The 22,507-nt window shown below is 41.1% G+C and overlaps 1 protein-coding gene across 10 annotated transcripts in view; it reads left to right on the top strand.

Moving 5' to 3' along the window:
- The window catches only part of POC5 (POC5 centriolar protein), a 47,897-nt gene that overhangs the window by 17,384 nt on the left and 8,006 nt on the right, over positions 1–22,507 (top strand). For all 10 annotated transcript variants that reach the window (XM_006124265.5, XM_006124261.5, XM_006124258.5 and 7 more), the window contains 5 exons: positions 7,732–7,928; positions 9,218–9,394; positions 13,611–13,715; positions 16,616–16,795; positions 18,722–18,884. In XM_006124265.5, coding sequence (XP_006124327.2) covers positions 7,732–7,928; positions 9,218–9,394; positions 13,611–13,715; positions 16,616–16,795; positions 18,722–18,884 — 822 coding nt within the window. The remainder of the gene's footprint in view (positions 1–7,731; positions 7,929–9,217; positions 9,395–13,610; positions 13,716–16,615; positions 16,796–18,721; positions 18,885–22,507) is intronic.

Genomic DNA, 22,507 nt, shown 5'->3' with positions numbered 1-22,507 from the left:
TATTTTGCAATATGGAATGGGAGGGAAAGCATACAGGCAAATTACATGAAAATAATATAAAATTCTCCTTTTCACTTGCATCCATGTGCATATATGATTTGCTCTGATGCAAGTAATGGAGCACTGCCACTTGGTAAAACCATTCCATTGATGTCTTTGAACTGACAACTTTTAAACACATGAAACCAGTGCTATGTGTTACTTCAAAGTACCCTGGATAATTTTCCCTTTCATCTTATTAATAACATATATTAACTTCTCCTAAGAACATAGCTGTTTGTGTTGGAGAGCTGTTGTGAGAGTAGTTTGATCAAGAATAAGCATCATAAGATGAAGCAAAGCATTTTGTGTCTTGTCTAATGTGAAAAGATGCTCCAATTTAGAGCATTAAGATGCATTTTTAGTAGTAGTAATTTGCTGGATGTAAATAATGTTTGAATGGTATTATTGTTTTTACATTTTCAAGCAGTAACAACAATTTGTTGGATGTTCCAGGCCATAAGTCAATGCATTTCAGGGCAGTGATAGTAGCTGTGTCCCTCGTACTTTCTCTTCTACAGAGGTTTGGCTAGTTAATCTGTGTAGTGCCAGCCACATTCATGCACTCTGGCCAATAACAACCTTGCTTCTAGTTGCTCCTTCCCCTCCAAACACACAGATGCCACTTGAAGCAATCATTCATTTATAAGAGGAGATCAGTCTCATTAGTGCACCATTTCCAAAACGTCTCTCCAGTACTCTCTGACCATGGGAAGGAGTAGAAGGCAAATTTTTACCCTCAGTAAGAGTACAAGAGTGTCGGGGACATTGAAATGTGGACACATGAGGAATTTGAAAACTGATATTTGAGAACAATTAATGCTATCATGGAAAGGTTTAAGTGCAGTGAGTGTGTAGTTCTGTGCTTATGAAGAATATAGAGCATGAAGTGACCTTTTTGGAAAGAAAAGAGGTGATGAGGATGTCTGTGTATCCTGTATGGGAAGTGTATCAGTGCTGTGTAATAACATGTCTGTGCCAACAGTCACGGGTCTGTTCCAGTCATAGAATCCATGACCTTCATTACCAAATCGTATCCTTTGTCATAGAGTACTACATCTCTGACTCGAAGGCTGCGTCTACACTGGCCCCTTTTCCGAAAGGGGCATGCTAATTTTAAACTTCGTAATAGGGAAATCCGCGGGGGATTTAACTATCCCCCGCGGGATTTAAATAAAGATGTCCGCCGCTTTTTTCCGGCTTGTAGAAAAGCCGGAAAAGAGCATCTAGACTGGCCCGATCCTCCGGAATAAAGCCCTATTCCGGAGGATCTCTTATTCCTACTTCGGAAAAGGGGCCAGTGTAGACGTAGCCCTAGAGTGAGAGTAGATATATCTGGGAACAGGAGCCACGATGGCACAAGTGATCAAAATTCAATAGAATTTTTTTCTCTAGGCTACTTATCTCCCAGCACAATAATAGGGATGGTGAGGAAAACATTAACTGGTTGGTTTTATGTATTTTTTCAGTTTCCCTTTTTATAAAATGGGAATAATGAGACTCATCCCATTGGAAAACATTTTGCTATCTATGGATAAAAAGCATTATGAAAGAGCTAGGTGCTATTAACATGGTGATAGATAGGATTCAAAAACAATTGCAAAACTCTAGAATTCTAGGACAGTTCTAGAACAAGTTACTGGAAACCACCAAGTTGCTGAGCCTTTGAAGGTAAATGGGAAATGTCTCAGTTCTGTATCAGTTTTGAACAATATTACATAACAAATTCCAGTCCAAAAATACTACTGGTGCTGACTAGAGATTTCAAATCCAGCTATGGTGAAATCAGCCTCTGTGGATAGAGTTTTCTGGTTCATTGTATAATTTTCTTCAGAATTGAACAAATACAGTGCTTGATGCTGCCACCCTATGTTTGGAAGCTGAAGTTTGTATAGTCACTCCAGACCATGTAATTCCCCTCGTCAAATCCTCAGGATTAGTTCAGGGCTTTTTGCTTTTGGTGATGCATGTGTTTTCACATCTTTATTTTCAAATGTGTACTTTTTAGAATTCAGTAAATAGAACTCTGTTTAATCTGGGTTGCAAATCCTCAGGTCCAGATAACAGAAGTGGCATTTGGGTGAGTGCCTTGTCAAGATTGTTTTCTCCTACAACACACTCAAATATATACTGCCTGTTTTCTTTTCAGAAATCTAGATTAGTCTTTTTACTTCAGTGCAGGCTGACTGCTTTAAAATGGATAATTTAATACCTCTGAATATTTATGGTTTATTTATTGTAATGATTTAGGCTCATTTGGTGAGTAGCAGTTCACCTATCACCCTCACCCAATTAATTTCTGCACATACTACAGTTAAAATTTGTCCCCTTAAGAAATCATTTATCTTTACGCTTGAATATAGAATTGCTCCACCTTAGCAGACTTAAGCTTAATTCTTACTAGACTCATCTTTCCACCATTTAAGTCTGCTAGGGACTATGCCTTATCTTATACTACCTCTAAAGTTTTGTTTGTAGTTATTTCAACTGATAGAATAAGTGAAATTTAGGTGCTTGTTGATCCTTGTTTCATAGTGGGGGGTGTTTTTGTTTTGATTTTTAAACACAAGCATAAGCTGACATTACATTATTCTCAGAGAAAACCTTCCAATTTATTAACCTGACGGTCTTCTTATCCTTGTGCAATTTTCATGGGGAAGCCAGACTATGTAATTGCAAGGCCAGAATTACCAATATGATTTTGTAGTCTGGCTCCATATAACACAGGCCATAGAATTTCCCTAAAACCATTCTTAGGGCATATCTCTTAGAAAAAATTCAATTCTGATTTTAAAAATTGTTGGTGATTGAGAATCCACCATGATCCTTGGTAAATTTTTCTAAGTTTATTACTTTTACCATCAAAAACATATGCCTTATTTCTAGTCTGAATTTGTGTAGCTTCAGCTTCCGGTCATGAATTGTGTTATATGTTTCTCAACTTGAAGAACATGTTTCTAAATATTTGTTCCCCATGGACTTGTAGGACTCCTTACCTTTTTTAAATCTGTTGTTCTCCGCGGCACACCTCTGACTGCCTCGCGGCATACCAGTTTAAGAAATACTGCTGTAAGGCATCTTTTCTGAATCCTCTCCAGTTTTTCAATATCCTTCTTGAATTGTTGACACTGGACCTAGAAACAGAACTCCAGCAGCAGTCACAGCAGTACCAAATATAGAGGTAAAAATAACCTCACTCCTCCTCCTCCAAAATCCCCCATTTATGTATCCAAGGATCATTGCATCAGCCCTTGTGGCCACAGCATCACAGTGCTCACTTTTAGCTGATTATCCACTAACAGCCCAGATCTTTTACAGGGACACTGCTTCCCAAATTAGTCCCCCATCCTGTAAATATGGTCTGCATTGTTTGTATGTTTATATTTCACCATGTTAAAACACACATGGCTTGCTTGCATTCATCTTACAAGATGATCAAAATTCCTCCAAGTCAGTCACCTCTTTACTTCATTATTTACTACTCCCCCAATTTGTGTATTCTCTGCAAGCTTTATCAGTGTGTTTTATTTTCTTCCATGTCAGTTGATAAAAATATTAAATAGTGTAGTCCCTGCTGGACCCCATTGGAAATAGAGCTGCTCAATGATAGTTCATCATTTACAGTTACATTGAAACAAGTCAATCAGCCACTTTTCCTCCATTAAATGTGCCCTGTGTTCATTATATATTCTAGTTTTTTAATTAGTGTCATGTAGTACAAGTCAAACTGCTTCATTATCTTGTCCAAAATATGTCAGACTGACAGTCCTATTTTTGTTCACTTTAAAAAAAAAATAGCACAACATTAGCGTTCTTCTATCTTGTAGACATTCCTCAGTGCTCCAAGGTGTACTGAAGATGAAATTATCAGTCTGAGCTCATAAGCCAGCTCTCTGAAAACTCTTGAATGCAAGTTATACAGACCTGCTGATTTAAAAATGTGTAACTCTACGAGCTTCTGCTTACCATCCTCCAAATATGCTAATGAATGGAAAGAATATTATCACTACCACATGAGGAGAATATAGCATCTGTTTTTCTCCAAATCCAGGAAGAATATTTAATGAGTCTTTCTGACTTTTCTCCATTATTATTGATGGTTCTACCATTTCCATATAATAATGGACCAGTACCATTGTTGGGATTCTTTTTGTTCCTACTATATTTCAAGAATTCCTTTTGTCCTTATCTCTGCTAGGTTTCCTTTACCAATTTTCTACAGTTCCTAACTTCTGTTTTATATTCCTCATTATCAACTTCCTCTTTCTTTCATTTTATCTCTCTCTATATATAAAAGATTTTCCTGCCAGGCGACAGAGTGACATTGGCCAGAGAGAGGGGGGTGGGGGAGGGGGCTGGTGAGCATAGCGAGCAGGTTGCAGTCCTCTAGTATATAATACATTTTGGTTTTTTTAATCCCATGTAGCCTTCTCCCTTAATTGCGGGTTTGTGATTGTTTGTGGGGATGAGTGTATCTGATGTTTTTAAGTGATTCCCATTTACTCACACTTTTTTCTGGTTTAAATTCTTCCTCTTAGGGGATTTGCCCTATATTTTTTTCAGCTTTGTGAAATTAGCTGTATTAAAGCACTAAGTATATAAAATACCAGTCTGGGTATTATTTTGCTTGCACATTATAAATGTGATAGAGTTATGATCACTTATTGCATAAAGGTTATTGTTCAAATCTGTAGGTAGTTTGCTAGAACTTACTAAAGAGTAAAATCTAAAATAGTTGAGATTCTTGTAGAGGTTGTAGACTTAAGTTAACTTACAATTATTTATATTAAAGAACAAAAGGGGGATCTTTGATATGAAATATTACTATTTAGCCTTTTACCATTGGTCCAGCTGTCTGTTGCAGTGAGGATTCTATAGTTTCCTTGTGATTTCATTCAAATCTAGAGTCTCCCTTGTGGGGGTGTATATATAGTTTTATATATATACCTGAATTTCAGAGCTCGTTGGAGGTGGCCATCTTTGATCTCTATTGGTCACGTGTTAATTAAGTGCTTAGCTTTGAGTTGTTTCTCTGCTGCTTCCATCAATATCCAGTAGATGGCATTGATGTATAACAAATTTCTTCAATCATTTTCTTATCAGAAACAAAAAACAGGACTGTGTAGCACTTTAAAGACTAACAAGATGGTTTATTAGGTGATGAGCTTTTGTGGGCCAGACCCACTTCCTCAGATCAAATTGTGGAAGAAAATTGTCACAACCATATATACCAAAGGATACAATTAAAAAAAATGAACACATATGAAAAGGACAAATCAAATGTAATTGTATCCTTTGGTATATATGGTTGTGACAGTTTTCTTCCACTATTTGATCTGAGGAAGTAGGTCTGGCCCACGAAAGCTCATCACCTAATAAACCATCTTGTTAGTCTTTAAAGTGCTACATAGTCCTGTTTTTTGTTTCAGCTAGACCAGACTAACACGGCTGCATTTCTATCACTTTTCTTATCAGAGACTCGGATTCATTTCAAGGATTATATTTCAGTACTGATCCTCATTATTGGAATTTCCCCCCTTTTAGCAATTTCTTTTAATAATAAAAAATATCCTGATTTATATCTTTAAATATTCCTTCTTCCGTGTGCCATTCAAGTCCTATTACTTCTAGAGTGCCCCAAGTATTTACTATGAAAACCAACAGAATCCCTTCTCTTCCAGATTTTGATAGAATTTTCTTTGATTGTACAGAAGCATTTCCTGTTTCTTAGGGTTTGCAATAGAATAAGAGAGATTATCCACATGTAAAAAGATGTAGTTATGATTGATAAGGTAAGGCAAATGTGCAAATTTGGGGTGAAACATTGGCAGGTCAAAAATAGATTTCCATGGTATATTGATTTACAGTGCAAACAAATTTGAGGTGGAAACTTGCAATTTGACTCTTTTGACAACACCCTACTCCCCCCGTCTCCCGTCCCGTCTCTCTCTCTTTGCAAGTTATTTCTTGTTTGGTTAACTTACAGCTCTCACATCTATCTCTTGATCTATTCACAGTGTACATAGGAAAATAAGGAGTTACCAGGCTAGGATTAGTTCTTGGAGTTTTCGCCTTCCCAACCAGGCTAGCAGAGATTTTATCCATATACAAAATTATGAGAGAATCTTCTCTGAAGAGTATCCCTGTTGGTGCTCCCCTATAGGTGCTTCAGCACCCTATACTTACATTTGAAGATTTTGTAGCAGCAGTACTCCAGATGGCACCACGTGTGCAGTTTCAGTCTTGCACTATGGCGAGAAGTTAACTAGCACACGCTGTCAACCATTCCCCAGTTCCTTCTCTACCACCTTTGGCTTAAGACAGAACACTAGCATCTCCTCTCCCTTTGTTTCTTGCTCCTTTTAACAAAACCCTTACCTTTTTGGTTTTTTCTCTCCTTTTTTGTACTCTTTTTAAAAATGTCTGGTATTTCGGCCCTCTTGACAGACCCGTCTTGGAACACGTTCCCTTCAATGTGCCAGGTTCCCTCAGTTTTAAAAGATGCTTAAAAGCCGGTTCCCCCGGCTCCAGCTCTGTGGGAGGGGGCAGAGGCACAGTGGCAGTGTTCCACCTTTGAAATGTAAAAGATTGAAATGCCATGTGGAGCCCTTGGCTAGCAGGGGACTTAAGTCCCCCACTGGCTCCAGACTCTATGTGGCGCTTCCACTCTGAAATGTATGTTTCCAAGGCAGAATGCTGCGCGCCACTTCCACCTTTGAAATGTAGCAACAGCCGGGTGGTTTCTTGCTACATTTCAAAATGGAAGCGCCCTTATCGACTAATGAAATAGTCGATGGAAATTCCATCGACTATTCGATTAATTGATTAATCTAATTTTAACATCCCTAGTGTGCCTTTGCTCATACAGAGTGCACCTACCTGGCTGGCCGAGACCAATGTGGTTTCTTTAACTCGACCAAATGGCAATGGCACCATCTATAATTTCCCACAAAAGCTTATGCTTTTGCAGATACAAACTAACACAATTACCCTTCTGAGACTTGTGAATTTTATTTTTTGGAAAATAAAATTAAAATGTGCATGCTTCATTTGAATCATTATTCTGGGAATGAGGGGTTCAGTATGCAGGGTGCTCCAGGAAGAGAGGACAACCTCAGTCCTCGTACCACAGCAGTTTGGGGCCAGGTGAGAAGCTTCAGTGGGCACAGCTGGAGAAGCAATGCATGTGTCCCAGCTGGGGCACATACAGGTTTGTCTCTCCCCTGCGCTCCCCAGCTAGAGTAAGGAATGCAACAACAAACTGTGCACTTCCATTCACCCCCTGATGAAGGGGAACAGCCAGCATTGTTCATATGGGGGGGAGGGAGTAACTTCAGCCTCCACCTTCCCTAAAGGATACATAGGGGAGAGGCTTGGGACTGGGGCAGTCCTAAATGAGGGGGAGCATGCCTCTAGCTATACCCTTCCACCATCCTTGTGATTATCTCTTTTCTGTATGGTTTTATGAGAAGCAATCCCTCTCCAGGCACATTCCATTTTCCTGGCACAACCAAAACCTTACTTTGCTTTAAGTTTTGATAGGAGGAAACTGTATATTGAATTTGGTGGTTGTAGCTTTTACTGTTTAGTAGGACTTCTTGAACAAACAGACTCTCAAACTCTCTCATATAGTAAATTTAAGCCCTTTAAAGACTCAGGAATCAACTTTTAACATTTTTGTTTTATCTTTAGTTTTAACGTCTGTAAAGGAGCCTTCACAGGCAGACATGGAAGGACTTTGCCCTGTTCGTTCAGGAGAGACTTCTTCACAAGGGTCCTCATCTGGTCCAAGAGAGATTGATGAGACTATAGTGACTGAGTTAACTCTTGCAGATGAAAAAGTGACCCAGATAGAAAGCATACTTGATCTCTGGAGTGGAAGTCTTAAGGTATTGAATTTCTACTAAACGTATTATCTTTATATTGAATGGTTGGCTATTGTGGCATTGGTAGAAACACGGCAGAAAATAGAATCTAAGGGCATGTCTACACTGCACAGTTATTTCAAAATAAGATATTCTGGAATAGTTATTCTGAAGTAGCACGTCCACAATGCAGAGAAGCCTCAAAATTAGTCCAAGACAGGCTTCCCTAATGTAGACGTGCTATCTCAATTTAGAGCCACAGGAGGCACTGGGGAGGAATAACTTAGAATGGCCCTGGTGAGGGGCTGTTTAGAAATAGCAGCAGTGGAGCATCTATACACCCCTTATTTCGAAATAGCCATTTTGGAATAGGCATTATTCCTCATAGAATGAGGTTTACAGATTTCGGAATAAGCTGTCTGTTAATTCAAAATAACGCAAGTTATCTCGAAATAAAGATGCAGAGTAGATGCACCCTAAGTAATTAGCTAACTTAACTCCTGCTACTTGATTGCTAAGTAGTTGAAAACATACTGAACTTGCACAGAGATGGTCTAATGATCTGTTTGCCTTTTGACTAGTGAACACTAAATACTCCAAGAATCTATTTTGTTCATGCAGTGGCAGCCATAAGTGTTACTGTATCTGTGCTCCCAGAAATTTCCCCTTAAATTTCAAACCTGATGCATGTGCCACTGTCAGGATGAAAACTGTCTGTCAAGAACATTTATCAAATGGGAATATTCTTCCAGCCTCCCACCAGTGACCAAACTCCACATGTGTGAGACTCCAGTCACAGTAGAATGGTCATATTTTGAACATCTGCACATTCATGTTCTATTGGATTTCTCAGGATCAGCACCCTTTCAGTGGAATTTGTAACAACAGTGGGCTCTGCTGGACTCCTTGGAGTTTGGCTCCCTCTGAATGGAGCTGGATGTCTTGTAGGAGTGGCTTCCTCTTAATTACCTAAAGTACCTGATTTTTGCTCTTCTCCTCTTTCTTGCTGGCTTGATCATTCAAATTAAAATGGTACTTTTCCAAGTGTCACTGACATTGGCACCAAAATAAAATATTTTTAGATTATGATTGGATTCTCCTCCTTTCTTACACACTTTTAATAGCAGTATAATTATTAAATATTGTATGTGATCATAACTAGATGTCTCAGTCCATCTTGTAACGGGACAGAGATGTACATGCAAGATTCAGTGTAAATTTTGATGTCTGATTAACTGCTGTAAATTTCTAGGATTAAAAGAGTTGGGGAGAATAATTTTCCTAGTTTCATTAGTGTTACTTGCTCTTTTCAGACAAATGTTCTGACTGAACTAAGAAAATGGAAAATGGCTTTCATTGAACATCACAAGCTAGAAATGAGACAAGAAAAAGAGAAACATTCTGCGCACATGAGACAACTGAACAATCAGATGGAGAATTTGAGAGAGCTGCTACATACTTACGAAATCTCCATTGGTAGAAAGGATGAGGTATTCTTATTTTGTTCTGTCTTCTATATTTAGAATTCTCTGAGATTGAATGCTTGTCTCTCTTAATTGTACTTTCACATCAGGAACTCAGTTTGCAACAGATAATGTAAGCAAATAAATAACTTTAGATTGCATTCCCAGAAAAGAAGTATCAGAGTAGCCATTGGGATGAAATTTAGCAATAGGAGAATCAAACCACATTGTCAGTAAACCATTCCTGTAATGCTTGTGTGTTCTCTAATGCCAATGGCAACAATTTATTTTTATCTCTAATTTATAGTTTCTCTTTCATGAAAACCACACTGTTTTGGACTGGTAATTACTAGAGGGCTTTGCTCCCTGTTCACTGTGCTTTCCAATCCTCCTCTTACAGGGGGGTAGGCAACCCCGGCTCTCCTCCCTTCCCCCGGCCACCGGGGAGGGCTAAGCTGTGGCTGTGCCAGCCCAGGTCTCTTTTCCCTCCACACCCCATCTCCAGCATGGGTCCCTTTTCTCCCTGATGCACCAGCCTGGGCCCCTTTTCCCCTCCTCCTCCACCCTGCCAGCCAGGGTCCCTTCTCCCTGTCCCCACCACTAGTCTGGACTCTTTCTCCCTGCCCCCCAACTCTAATACCCCCCCCCCCCCACCCCTCACGGTTGCGACCTGTGCCAGGCCTGGCTCTAACCTCCGTGGCCAGGGAGGTACAGATATGCCTGCCAGGCGCAGGGAGATGCAGGTAGCGCCGTGTGTATGCAGTGCTCCATGGCACTTGAGCCTGTTAATGTTTAAAAACTAAAGAAGGATCAGCCTTACTTAAGATATTTTTAATAGTATCTTTGAAATAAATGTAGCCTCTCTCAAAAAGCAAAATTTTCTTAAATATATTTTCCACAAACATCCATCACTACTGCATGATTTAAATTATGCATTGAGGTATAGGAATATTGCACTAATCATTAGCTAATTGCTTTGATTACAGAGTAACTCTATTCTGTTTATTCTACGATAAATGTATATTAATGGAATAAATCATGGAAATGTAGGAGTAGAAGGTACTTTCTGCAGGTCATCCAATCCATTGCCCTGTGATGAGGTGACCAAGTATACAAGACCATCCCTGACAAAGTGTTTATCTAACCTGTTCTGAAAATCTTCTAGTAATGGGAATTCCTCAGCCTGCCTTGGAAACTTATTCCAGTACTTGACTAACTTCTTAGATTTTCCATATCTTAGTATGAACAAAATTGGACACACTACTCCATGTGAGGCCTTACCATTGTCAGGCAGAGCAGAAGACATGGAAAGTGATTTCTTACTGACAATACTCTTGTTAATAAACTCGCCATAATATTTGTTGTGTTCATAACAGCATTACATTTGTGGCTCATTTATTTTATGGTCCACTATAAACCCCCGAACTTTTTCTGCAGTTCCACTGCGTAGCCACTTATTCCCAATTTTGATTTTTCCTTCTAAGGTTTAGTAGTTTGCACGTCTGCACAGAATTTCATCTTATTGATTTTAGGGATGTAAAAGATTTAACCAGTTACCAAGTAAGCATTAGGTTTTCCAGAATGCTTATTGGGTAACCAGCTAACTGGGCTGCCAGCCATGTCCAGTCAGCTGGCAGGAATCTGGCCATGTCATAGAATCATAGAATACTAGCACTGGAAGGGACCTCGAGAGGTCATCAAGTCCACTCCCCTGCCCTCATGGCAGGACCAAATACTGTCTAGACCATCCCTGATAGACATTTATCTAATCTACTCTTAAATATCTCCAGAGATGGAGATTCCACAACCTCCCTGGGCAATTTCTGCCAGTGTTTGACTACCCTGACAGTTAGGAACTTTTTCCTAATGTCCAACCTAATGTCCAATCTAAGCGATACTTATGTAGCAAATTATTAATAGCACAGTGTTTCCCAAGTGGTGGGTCCTACGGTATTAACATCTTTGCCCTGTTTATATAATCTAAATTAACATTAACCCAGTTACTGTTCAGTATTAAACAGTGTTAAACACGGTCTGGGGTTTGTATACAGAGACCTCAGCCTTCTTAGTATCCAGGCAAACACATCATTAAATATCTTTTTAATCTTTTATTACAGATTAAGTGAGGTTTTCTGTTTAACAAAAGTTTTTGTTCCCTTCCCCTTTAGCTGAAAAGAGTTTTAGAAGGAAAACACCCTGTGTTTAACTGTCTCTCTTAAATGGTATCAAAGATGGTAACATTAATACATTTTGGAGAAAAGAGAAAGTAGTTGAGTTGGGCTGGAGTTGCTTCTGATGTTGTAGACTAATCCCATTTCCTCTCGAGTGATGGCTGGAATTAAGATGGAGCTGGTAGGGGTGGCCATGTCATTTCGATCTCTCTCTGGTTTGCTGTGATTAGGATATCCCTCAAGACAAAGATATGAAAGGCCTGTGCCCAAGAAGAGGGTGGTAGGGCGGCAACCATAATGATGAAGCTTGCTTAAGTAGCCTTCATCTGACTTTTCATTTTGCCTCCCAAACTTTCCTTTAAGGACCCGAAAAGGGAGTGAAGGATGAAATAGCCCCCGTTCTGGGCAAAGAGCCAAGATAGCAATGGATCCAGCGGGAAAAGCTGGGGCAAAGTTGTCGAGGGGAAAAAAAAAAAGGGAATTGCCCATTTAAAAGGAGCCCCCGGTTGGGTTTGGTCGAACAACAACAAAAAAACCCACATTTAGAGGCTTTTTGGCCACATTAGGCTCCTGCTGGCTGACGCCATCTTTAATTCTACATCTTTCGTGGCCGCGCCGGACAGCTCCCCTGCCCAGGTCAGCACAGGGAGCTGGGAGGAGAGGGCCATTTTTGGGGGCGCAGGGGCGGCTTATGAGCCACGAGGGGAGGAAGGGCTTCGTGAGCCGCACCCTGGGGCGTGGGGAGGAAGAGCTCATGAGCCTCGGTTTGGCCACGGCTGAAATAATCCATTCCCTCAATATTTTGTCCACCACTTAGGGTTAATATCTGGTACACCAGTTTTGGTTTATTACTTTCTGGTGCCACATCTTCTGTTTTTATGAAGCATAGTCCTTGAATCGTATCAACTTGGCCTTTCTTTTAGGACCAATTTGTTTTGGTTTTTTGTTTGTTTTTTTTTTTGTCTCATCCTCTTCAACCTGTTTATAGCATTCATGATAGAAAGTAGATCAGGTTGCTTTCAGTAAACATTTGTTATGGATTATTGTAATATCCTATGAACTTTCATATATTCACAATTATGGTAAGTTTGTCAGCTCAGTTATTACAATCCCAAGATGGGTTATACACTCTGGTGTGGAGGAGGCTTGGGGCCATGGGTGTTGGAAAGCAAACCCACCTTGCACTTACCTTGCAGTGACAGCTCCTGTGTTGTGGGACTTGGCCTGGTGTACGGGGTCACAGCACTAATGAGGTCTGGCCTTGATTTTGGACCCTAGGTGGGTTGCAAAATTTTATTTTTATATTACTGGTTAAAAAGACTCCCCTTCTGTTAGCTCACTGCGTTTAAGGGGCTGGGTGTAAGAAGGTGCTTTGAAAGGTCTGGGAGGTATAAACACTATCAGGTACAAAAAGAAAGGGCCTGAGGTAAAGAAGTCCTGGGAGGACTGTTTGGAAATGAGCCAGGGAATTGTAGCTGTCATGTAGCTAATGGTGGAGACATTACAGGCACAACCATAGATCTTAGTTTGATGTTTAGTTCTTAATAGTTCTTCAGCAGATTAATTATCTTTGGCTAGACTGTAGTAAAACTTTTTAGAGACCAGCAGTTTTTCTGACCATCACACTAAGAACTAACATTACACTTAAGACAAACTTTCAATAAAACAAATCATATCTGTTTTTGATTTGCTGTGTTGTGTTTGAGTAAGATAAAGTCTGTGTATCCTTCAAAGTCTTTGCTTTCTTTTAATTCAGTTATTCCACAGTGTAGCATTCATGACATAAGTTTGCAGATGGAGGGGGAAATAACCATTTAATTTTGCTAAGTTACACAGTTTAAAAACTTAGTGGTGTGTAAGTGTCATTTAATGATGAATTTGAGTTAATTTTAGTCCTAATCTGAACTTTAAATTATTGTTCTTCTGCTTGACATATTAAGGAAAAGACATAGTAGAAGACATAGTATTTCATTAAAACGATAAGTAACCCATCCAGCTAGAATACTTTCATTCACTCACCAAAGAGCATAAAAATATCTATCTAAATCTTCTGTTAATAAATATTTTGGCAGGTAATCACTAACTTATCCCATGCGCTAGATAAACAAAAGGAGAGGATAGAGTTAATGAAAAAATTTACCCGGTGGCGGATTCAGCATGTGGAGGCCAGACAAGAGGTATGTGTGCAAAACCGAAGGTATGATGATAAGCCTCTGAACTGAAAAGGGTCAGAGTTAGTGCAGCTCTTACTGCAATCAAAAGGAAGGAGACCTTTTCTATTTTGGTTTTGTGACAAAAAAATTTAGAAAGTTCAAGAGTACCCAGTCAAAAAAGAACTTGGTACTTAAGGAAATGCTTAAGGTAGGGACAAGTGAATCAGAAATCTGCTCTTTTTATTACTAATTACAAAAATATACTGTAGCTGATCACACTGTCAATTACCTATATATTAGTAAGGATGATATCTTCCCAGTATCTGCAGGAGCACTAATAGAAACATTCACTCTAAAATCCTGTCATTGAAGCCATTGCTTGTCTGTGAAAAATGCATTTCTTATTACCGGTTGATTTTGGTGCTGGTTTTGCAAGTAAGGTCTCTGTTGTCCTCTCCTCCTCTATATTTTGTGTCTCCACACTTCTTACTTAGCATCTTTGTCAGCTACTCTCCTGTAGACCTTGGAAGTTCTGTTAGCCAGGCAAACTAAACATACTAGCCCTACTATTCAGGGTCAGTGCCCAAACCCCTCTCACACTAAGCTGTTAATAAGGACTCTCTGGGTTCAAATTTTCAATAATGTTTTGGATGGTGTCTGAGCAGTCTGAAGCTCCACTTCACACACAACATCTCTGGCTGCTATAAGGGAGGATCATTTTCTTTCTTCTCCCTTCCCACGTAGTCTGCTGGTAGCTGTGAGGTTGGTTTGGACATATTTTGGCTACTTAGTCTTTCTTCAGCTTGTTCCTTTTGTTTTAATATCAAGTGGATAAGTGGATTTCCTGTTACCACTTTAGAAAATATTTTGAGTGTCAGGTACTTTACAATTTGTTGTTTTTTTTTTTTTTTTAAAGGTACGAGTTTTAAGCCTTCAAAGCGCATGCTCTCTTTCTCTAGTAAAACTTGATTTTAACAATGACAACTGATACACATGACTCTCTAGTTACCATTATGACTGCAGGTGCTATGCAGTTCTTGCAGTAACTCCGTACAAGTACCTTACACATCTAAAGCAGGGATGTTAAGTAGCAATTAATTTGCTAGTTGAGTAGTTGATGGAATTTCCATCAACTACTCAACTAGTCGTTAAGGGCTATTAAAGTGCTCACTTCCGGCTCATGCTGGATCTCAACTCCTGGCTGCTGCTGTGTGCTCTTAAAGGGACAGGGAGGAGCCACCGCACAAGGACACTGGCTCAATCTCTGGTCCCCTACCGGGTCTCAGGACAGTCCTCCTCCCAACCCCACTGCCACTCTGCATTCTGAAAGGGACAGAGTATCCATCCCACCTGTCTCCACATAAGCCTCCTCTCCTTCCCCTCACGCCCCTTCCCTGCTGCCGCTCTGCTTTCTGTAAGGAACAGAGCAGCTGGTCCCAGGTCTCAGCACAAGGGCCCCTCCTTCTCCCCACTGCCTTCTGCATTATTAGGGAGAGGGGAGCCAGCAGCGAAAGTACGCTGGTTCAGTGTGTTGGACCCACACGCTGCAAATGCTGCAGACCAGCGCCCTGTGGAAAAAAGCAAACCTTTCTTGATTTCACTGCATTTCACAGAGACAGACATAGTAGGCTTACTAAGAAACCTTTCCCTCCTGCCAAAGGAAACAAAGCACTTTAACACATTGCTGTGGAGATTGCTTGTAATGTAAATAAGGTCTTCATCCTGCAAATCCTGATTGCAGTTGTGCTTGTTACTTTACTTATGGGTCACTGAGGCACTCTGAAGAACCAAGAAACTACACTAGAAAACAAAAACCTGGTGACCGCCCTTATTGACTTTCAAAGCTTGGCCCTGTCCCCAAACAAATTGTAAAACCTAATGGTAGTCACTTGTCTGGAACCCATAGAAATTGTCTGGGAATAGGCAACTCTCCTAGTCACAGTGTCACGGCAGCCCTTAAGCTGGGGCTCATAGTGTCAGGTTACAAATACCCCAATTCCTTTTTGAAAGGACACTCTAGTTGCTGAAGTTCTTGTCCAGCCAGAACTTACCTCTCTTCTCCCAGCCCCCTCCTCCCACAGCCCTCTGGGGCTCAAAGGGAATCCCACTCCCTTCTCATGCTGCCCAGTGCAGCTGGAGATCAGACTTTCTGTCTCTCCCAGCCCTCCCTCCCAAGGTGGGCTGAAATTGAGGTAGACTGTCCACTGCCTGCTGTCTCTTAGCACAGCTACAGCTATCACTTCCAGTGTCTCCCAGTCCCTGGCCAGCCTAGTTGGGGCTGCATGGAATGGAATGCTCCTCTGCCAATGTAGCAGTGGGGACTTCCCTTGGCTGTCAGGCTGGGCTGCTATAGGTGGGCAACCAGTACTGAGCCAGGATCTTTGCACACAGGCTCCCCTGTCCCTAATAATGCAGAGCAGCAAAGGGATGGCTTCTGCTGAGACCTGTGGGACTGGTTGCTCTGTCTCTTTAAGAATGCAGAATGGCAGCAGGGAGGAGTCTTGTGCTGAGACCCACGGGACCAGCTGCTCTGTTCCTTTCAGAATGTGGCGATGCGGCGGGGGAGAGTTGTCCTAAAACCTGGCAGTGGACCAGAGATTGAACCAGCATCTTTGTCCCTTTACGAGTGCAGAGTGGTTTGGGGGGGTGGGGGAAATAGTGATCAAGTAGACAATAGTGCTACCCGAAAAGCTCCTGCTTATCAGATTGTCAACTACTCATGCACATCCTTAGTCTAAAGTGGTAGCGGTATATGTAGTGGTTTGTCAGCTAAAGTATATTTAAACCTCACGCATTTAAACTACAATATTTCATATGTTACACTATAATCCATTTAATATTACAAAACAACTTACCACATTCTATGTAAAGATCAAGGTGCTCATTAAAAGAAACGTAAATTTGGCAATATTTTACTATTTAAGGCATATGCAAATAAATTGGCGGACAGACAGTTCCAGACAGCTTTGATGAAGAGGGTTTGGGCAGCTTGGCGCTCTCTTAGTGAAGCAAGATGGAAAGAAAAAGTAGCAAAAGCATGTCAGTTAAGGGCTGAGGAAGTCTGTGTTCAGCTTTCCAATGATTATGAAGCTAAAATTGCAGAGGTAAGGATTTTGTGTGTGTTTGTTTTGTTTTGTTTTAATGCCAAATAATGCTTTGCTTTTCCTTCAGAGTGCCAGAAAAGCTCTACCAATTGCAGGATGGAATCAGGAGATCTGGGTTATGTAGGTAGCAGTGTTAGGGTATGTTTCGACTATATGCCTCTGCCGACAGAGGCATGTAAAATAGGCTACCCAATTTGGTCAATGAAGCGGGGATTTAAATATCCCCGGCTTCATTAAAATAAAAATGGCCACCACGCTGTGCCGTCTCAGCTGATCGTCGGCACAGTGCGCGAGTCAAGACGTGGATTGGTTGACGGGAAGCATTTGTTGACTGCTCCCTTATGCCTTGTGGAACGAGGTTCACAGGAGCGGTCGACAAAGGCTTCCCCTGTCGACCGATCGGTGTCTTGACTCGCACGCGCTGTGCCGATGATCAGCTGAGCCGGCACTGCGTGACAGCCATTTTTATTTTAATGAAGCCGGGGATATTTAAATCCCCGCTTCACTGACTACATTGGGTAGCCTATTTTACATGCCTCTGTTGGCAGAGGCATGTAGTCTAGACATACCCTTAGATTCCAACTTTCCAAGCCTAAGTCAGCTGTCACTTATGCTAGTTATATACCAATATAAAAGAAGTTTCTTACTGTGAATGGGTAGTTCTGTCATGTCATGTCATCATATAAATGGAAACCTATGTATAATTGTTTTTCTGTTGAAAGTGGATAGATAATTTTTCCCTGCAACTTTCAATTTCACACTAATGAAGATGCGTGAAAATTTAAACTAAGAGCTTTCACACATCAGACCACTAGGATATTCATTTTCAAGATGGTTACAGTTTAAAAAGAACTGAAAGAACAGTTAGAGAGGACTTAGGGTATGTCTGACCACATGGCTCGGTCAACGGAGCCATGTAGATGAGGTTTCTAGACATAGGAAAATGAAGTGGCAATTTAAATAATCGCTGCTTCATTTACATCAAAATGGCTGCCGCGCTGTGCCAATCAGCTGTTTGGCGGCACAGCCCGGTAGTCTGGACGCTCTGCGGGCGGAAGCCCTTGTCAACCGCCCCGGTAAACCACATTCCATGAGGCATAATGGGGCGGTCGACAAAGGCTTCCCTTGTCTGGAAGCTCCACAGTCAACTACTGTGCTGTGCCGCCAAACAGCTGATCAGCACAGCACGGCAACCATTTTGATGTAAATGAAGCAGCGATTATTTAAATCGCCGCTTCATTTCCCTATGTCTAGAAACCTCATCTACATGGCCCCACTGACGGAGCCATGTAGTCTAGAAATACCCTTATAAGCTTATGAAAACTTTGCCTGAAAACAGTTAATTTTGAAAATGTAACTTATGAAAAAATATCAGAATCCCTTGTTTTGCAGGTGTATAACTTGGTCTGTCTTTAACCAACATAGATCATGTTTTTCAAATGTTTGTTAAAATTATATATTTGTGGATGTAGTTAAAGAAGTTCATGAAAGTATGCCTTTCATGCTAAAGTTGCATACAGTGGCAAAAATAAAATTACAGATGCAATAAGACCGTCGAGGTGGGGTCAGGAAGAAGTATTAGCTATATTTCTTTCTGCCTCACCAGGGGATGGTATAGCAGTTAAATGAATTACAAGGATTTGACTTGGAAGTGACTAGTTTTTTGAATTTGGGGAAAGAACAGTGGCTTGCACAGACTTCTGGTCTGTTTGGGTATGGTAGCATCTGTTTCCTTCCTTGCCATGTACTTATCAGAAGTATCCAAAGAATTATGTTTCAGAGATCTATACTTAATCTTGTTTCTAAAACAATAAAGACTTGGAAGGAAAATACTACTCTGACAAATAGTTAAATGTTTTTTAAAGCTAAATATGGTAATTTTATGTATTCACAGATGCCTAAAATCTTTTTTTTCCTTTACTGTAGTTAAATGTTGCTCTAGAAGAGGCAAAAGCTGATGTCCTGAGACTGCATAGTGAAAGGGAACAGTATGAAGACACTATGAAAAAAGCCTTTATGCGTGGTGTCTGTGCCCTGAATCTGGAAGCAATGACCATGTTTCAGGGCAAAGAAAGTAGGACAGACCATGGTTAGTATTAAAAGTAAAATAAAAATATAGCACTGAATGGCATTGCTCACTTTAATTTACTCTTAATTAATTAGTTTACTCTTTAATTGGGGGATTTAAATAGGAGTATGACAACACCAGTGTTTCCTTTAAGCTGCCGGGCACCATAGTATCACAGGTGATAAATCAGACCAACCCAGGCTTAGGGCTCCATGCATAGAGCTGACTGATTGGGTGGGGCTGATTAATCTCTGCACAGCTTTGTTCCCAACCTTTTCCAGATGGGGATTCATTTTGACAATTCAGGAAGACTTGATAAGCCAGGGCAATTCAAAAAAATGTGTGAATGTGTCCTTAAGAGCCACCTGGGGAGACACCTGGTGACCCTTTTAAAATGTAATAGTGACCCATATTTGGGTCCCGACCCATAGGTTGGGAAACTCTGGAGACTTCAGAAGGAACACTGGACAACACTACACTTATCATGGATCAGCTTTGTTAAATTAAAAATGCACTGAATATATACATCAGCTGCCAGCTGGAGAGAGAGAAATAACAAATACCCTTGTGGCTGGCTGATGCTTCAACAAAATATTGCAGGATTGGAGACTGTAGCAAGTACGTAGACAATAATATTGGTCATATACACTCTCCATCCAGCTCTTCTTCCCCACCCCCACTCCTTCCTAATCTCACTTATTTGTTCTGCAGGGTGTTAATGTCTCTTAGAGATGTATATAGTGTCACTTACAAAAGTTGAGTATCAGAAGGGTAGCCATGTTAGTCTGGATCTGCAAAAGCGACAAGGAATCTTGTGACATCTTATAGACTAACAGATGTATTGGAGCATAAGCTTTTGTGGGCAAAGACCCACTTGGTCAGATGCATGTAGTGGAAATTTCCAGAGGCAGGTATAAATATGCAGGCCAGAATAAGGCTAGAGATAACCAGGTTAATTCAGTCAGGGAGGGTGAGGCCCACTTCTAGCAGCTGATGTGGAGGTGTGAACACCAAGAGAGGAGAAACTGCTTTTGTACTTGGTTAGCCATTCATAGTCTTTGTTTAATCCTAAACTGATGGTGTCAAATTTGCAGATGAACTGTAGTTTAGCGGTTTCTCTTTGAAGTCTGGTCTTGAAGTTTTTTTGCTGCAGGATGGCTACCTTTAAATCTGCTACTGTGTGTCAGATGTGTTTATTAGTAGTTTTATTTTTGAGTATTGAAAAGTGTGCTAGCTCTCATCATAGAAATTAGCAAAAACCTAGTCCCTGCTCCGAACAGCTTATACTTGAGTGTAGATGGAGATGTGATACAACAAATTAGGAAAAGAAGGGGAAAAAAGCGAGTGTATGTAGTAGCCATGGTACTAAGTTTTCAGTATCTAGAGGAGCTACCTTATCTTCCTTTTTTATTTGCTCTGGGAGCTGCTCAGTTTCAAGCACAGAGCAGCTCCATTTAGCTGCTTGCTTAGCAAGAGCAGGTCCCTCCCCCCACCAGTCAACTGAGCTCCCTGTCTGCATAGGAGCTTTGCACTTCTGAGTGGAGCTCAGAAACACACATCTTACAGGGAACTTAGTGTTTGAGATACTTCATTTAGCTTTGTCCCAGAACAGTAGAAAGAGATTCTCTTGAAGACCTGACTATAACACTTCTGCTATTAGGCAACCATTTTTTTAACTATTGGAGCATTGTGTTTCCACCAATGTCTTCATTATCTTCACAGCTGTACGCAGAATTCTTGGAATGGCATTTAACACTCAAACTGTGTATACTAATTAGTTAGCAACATAGTGGTGGATTTAATTTTAAAAACACTAAATATTTGAAGCTAGAGAACATTCCCTGCTAAAATAAGACACTAGAGGTTGGGGGGAATGTGAGAGAATTAATTTTTAAAGAATTAATGTTGTACAATAATTGGCCTTTATAGATCCTGCTGGTGCACACTAAAAGTTCCATAGTGAGCTTTAAAATAGTAATAAAAGAAAAGCTACTATGTTAATATGCAATAAGGAACTTTTAGTGCACACTAACAGGCTCCTGGTGTGATTTTTAACATACCAGCATTTTTCCTTATTTTTTTAGTACTAAGTTAAAAGTTACTTGGGAACCTTGGTGTGTGAACCAGCAGAATCTACTCAGACCAATCCGTGCACAGTTGTGTAGACAAGCCCTAGGTTTATAATTTGGAACCTTTAACTACTTTTTATTACTATTCTCATGATGAAAACCAAATTGGTTGTCACAAATAAAGAAACTAAACTTCTATAATGCATTATTATTTGATTACTTACTATTTTGCAAAATATTGTAGTTCAGCAGGTCTCCCAGTCGTTAGTGAGGGTGTATTTACACACCTGTGATATATACAGTTTCTCTAAAACTACAGCAGGAGGCCAACCAGAAAGGGGCTGAAGAAGGTTTTAAGCAGAAGCTCTACAGCTGTGGTCACCAACTGGTAGATCTTGGCACCTCTGACCCTGGCACCTCTGATCCTGCCTGGTTTGGCCAGGAAGCAATCAAGTACTAGCACTTCAGTTGCCCCTCTACCCACTGTCATGCTTTTCCTGTGCTCTACCTTGGACCTGCTGCCCTGGGAGCCTCCTGCTTGCTTTGTAAGATCTGGGAGGGAGAAGTGGGAGGTGCTGAAGTCAGGGTATCTCCACACAGAGAGAAGGGGATGGAGGGAGCTTAGCAATGCAAAACTCCATCACCCACACATTGTGTGTGTCTGTCATTCTCACAAACACACATTGTTCTTCCCTCTCATCTCGCAACCCAACACATAAGCGGGGGTTGTTACTACTTTTACTGCTTTCAAAGTGTTATTTTGGGTTTTGACTGGTCTGTGCATTTCATCATTTTCATTTCTCTCTTTGCTTACATTTAATTATTTGAATAGTGAGTTCTAAAATGCCTAACCTGTCGTGGCTGAAGTAATTATCCCTGTGGTAATTGCTGCCCTGGAAGTGGTTGGCATGTCCCTGCAGCCCATGAGAAAGCAGGGGGTGTCCGTGTGCTGTCCTTGCCTGCAGACACCACTCCTGCAGCTCCCATTGATCAGTAATGGGGAACAGTGGCCAGTAGAAGCTGTGGGCTCCGTGCCTGTAGATCAGGGGCAGCACATGGCACCAGGAGCCACTGCTGTATGTGCCAGCTGCTTTCCGGAGTGGTGCAGGGCCAGGGCAGGAGTAAGCCTGCCTTAACCCCACTGCTCCAGCACCCAGAAACTGTCTCAGTTAAATGGTGCCCAGCCAGAGCCTGCTTCCTGAACCCCTGTCCCAGCCCTGAACCTCCTTCTTACACCCAACCTCCTGCTCCAAACATGAGTCCCCTTGCACCCAAACTCCTTCCCAGAGCTTGCACACTGAAACCCCTCCTGGACCCCAGTCACCCCACCCTGGGCTATGCCGCTCCCACACTCCAGACTCCTTGGCCCAAGATTAGAGCCTGCCCCCCTCAACCTCTTACCCCAGCCTGGTGAATGAGGATGAGGGAGGAAGGGAGATGGAGTGAGCAGGGTGAGGCTTCGGAGAAGGGGTAGTGCTGGGGCAGGGCCTCAGAGAAGGGGCAGGAAGGAAGTGGGGCAAGGGTATTTGGGTTAGAGGTAGATCTTACATTGCACTTAAATTGAAAAAATGTTCT

Source organism: Pelodiscus sinensis, chromosome 6 (assembly GCF_052426305.1).
Source record: "Pelodiscus sinensis isolate ZL-2025 chromosome 6, ASM5242630v1, whole genome shotgun sequence".
NCBI classification, from domain to species: domain Eukaryota; kingdom Metazoa; phylum Chordata; order Testudines; family Trionychidae; genus Pelodiscus; species Pelodiscus sinensis.
Note: the sequence above shows the minus strand (reverse complement) of the source record. Positions and strands in the feature narration are given on the sequence as shown.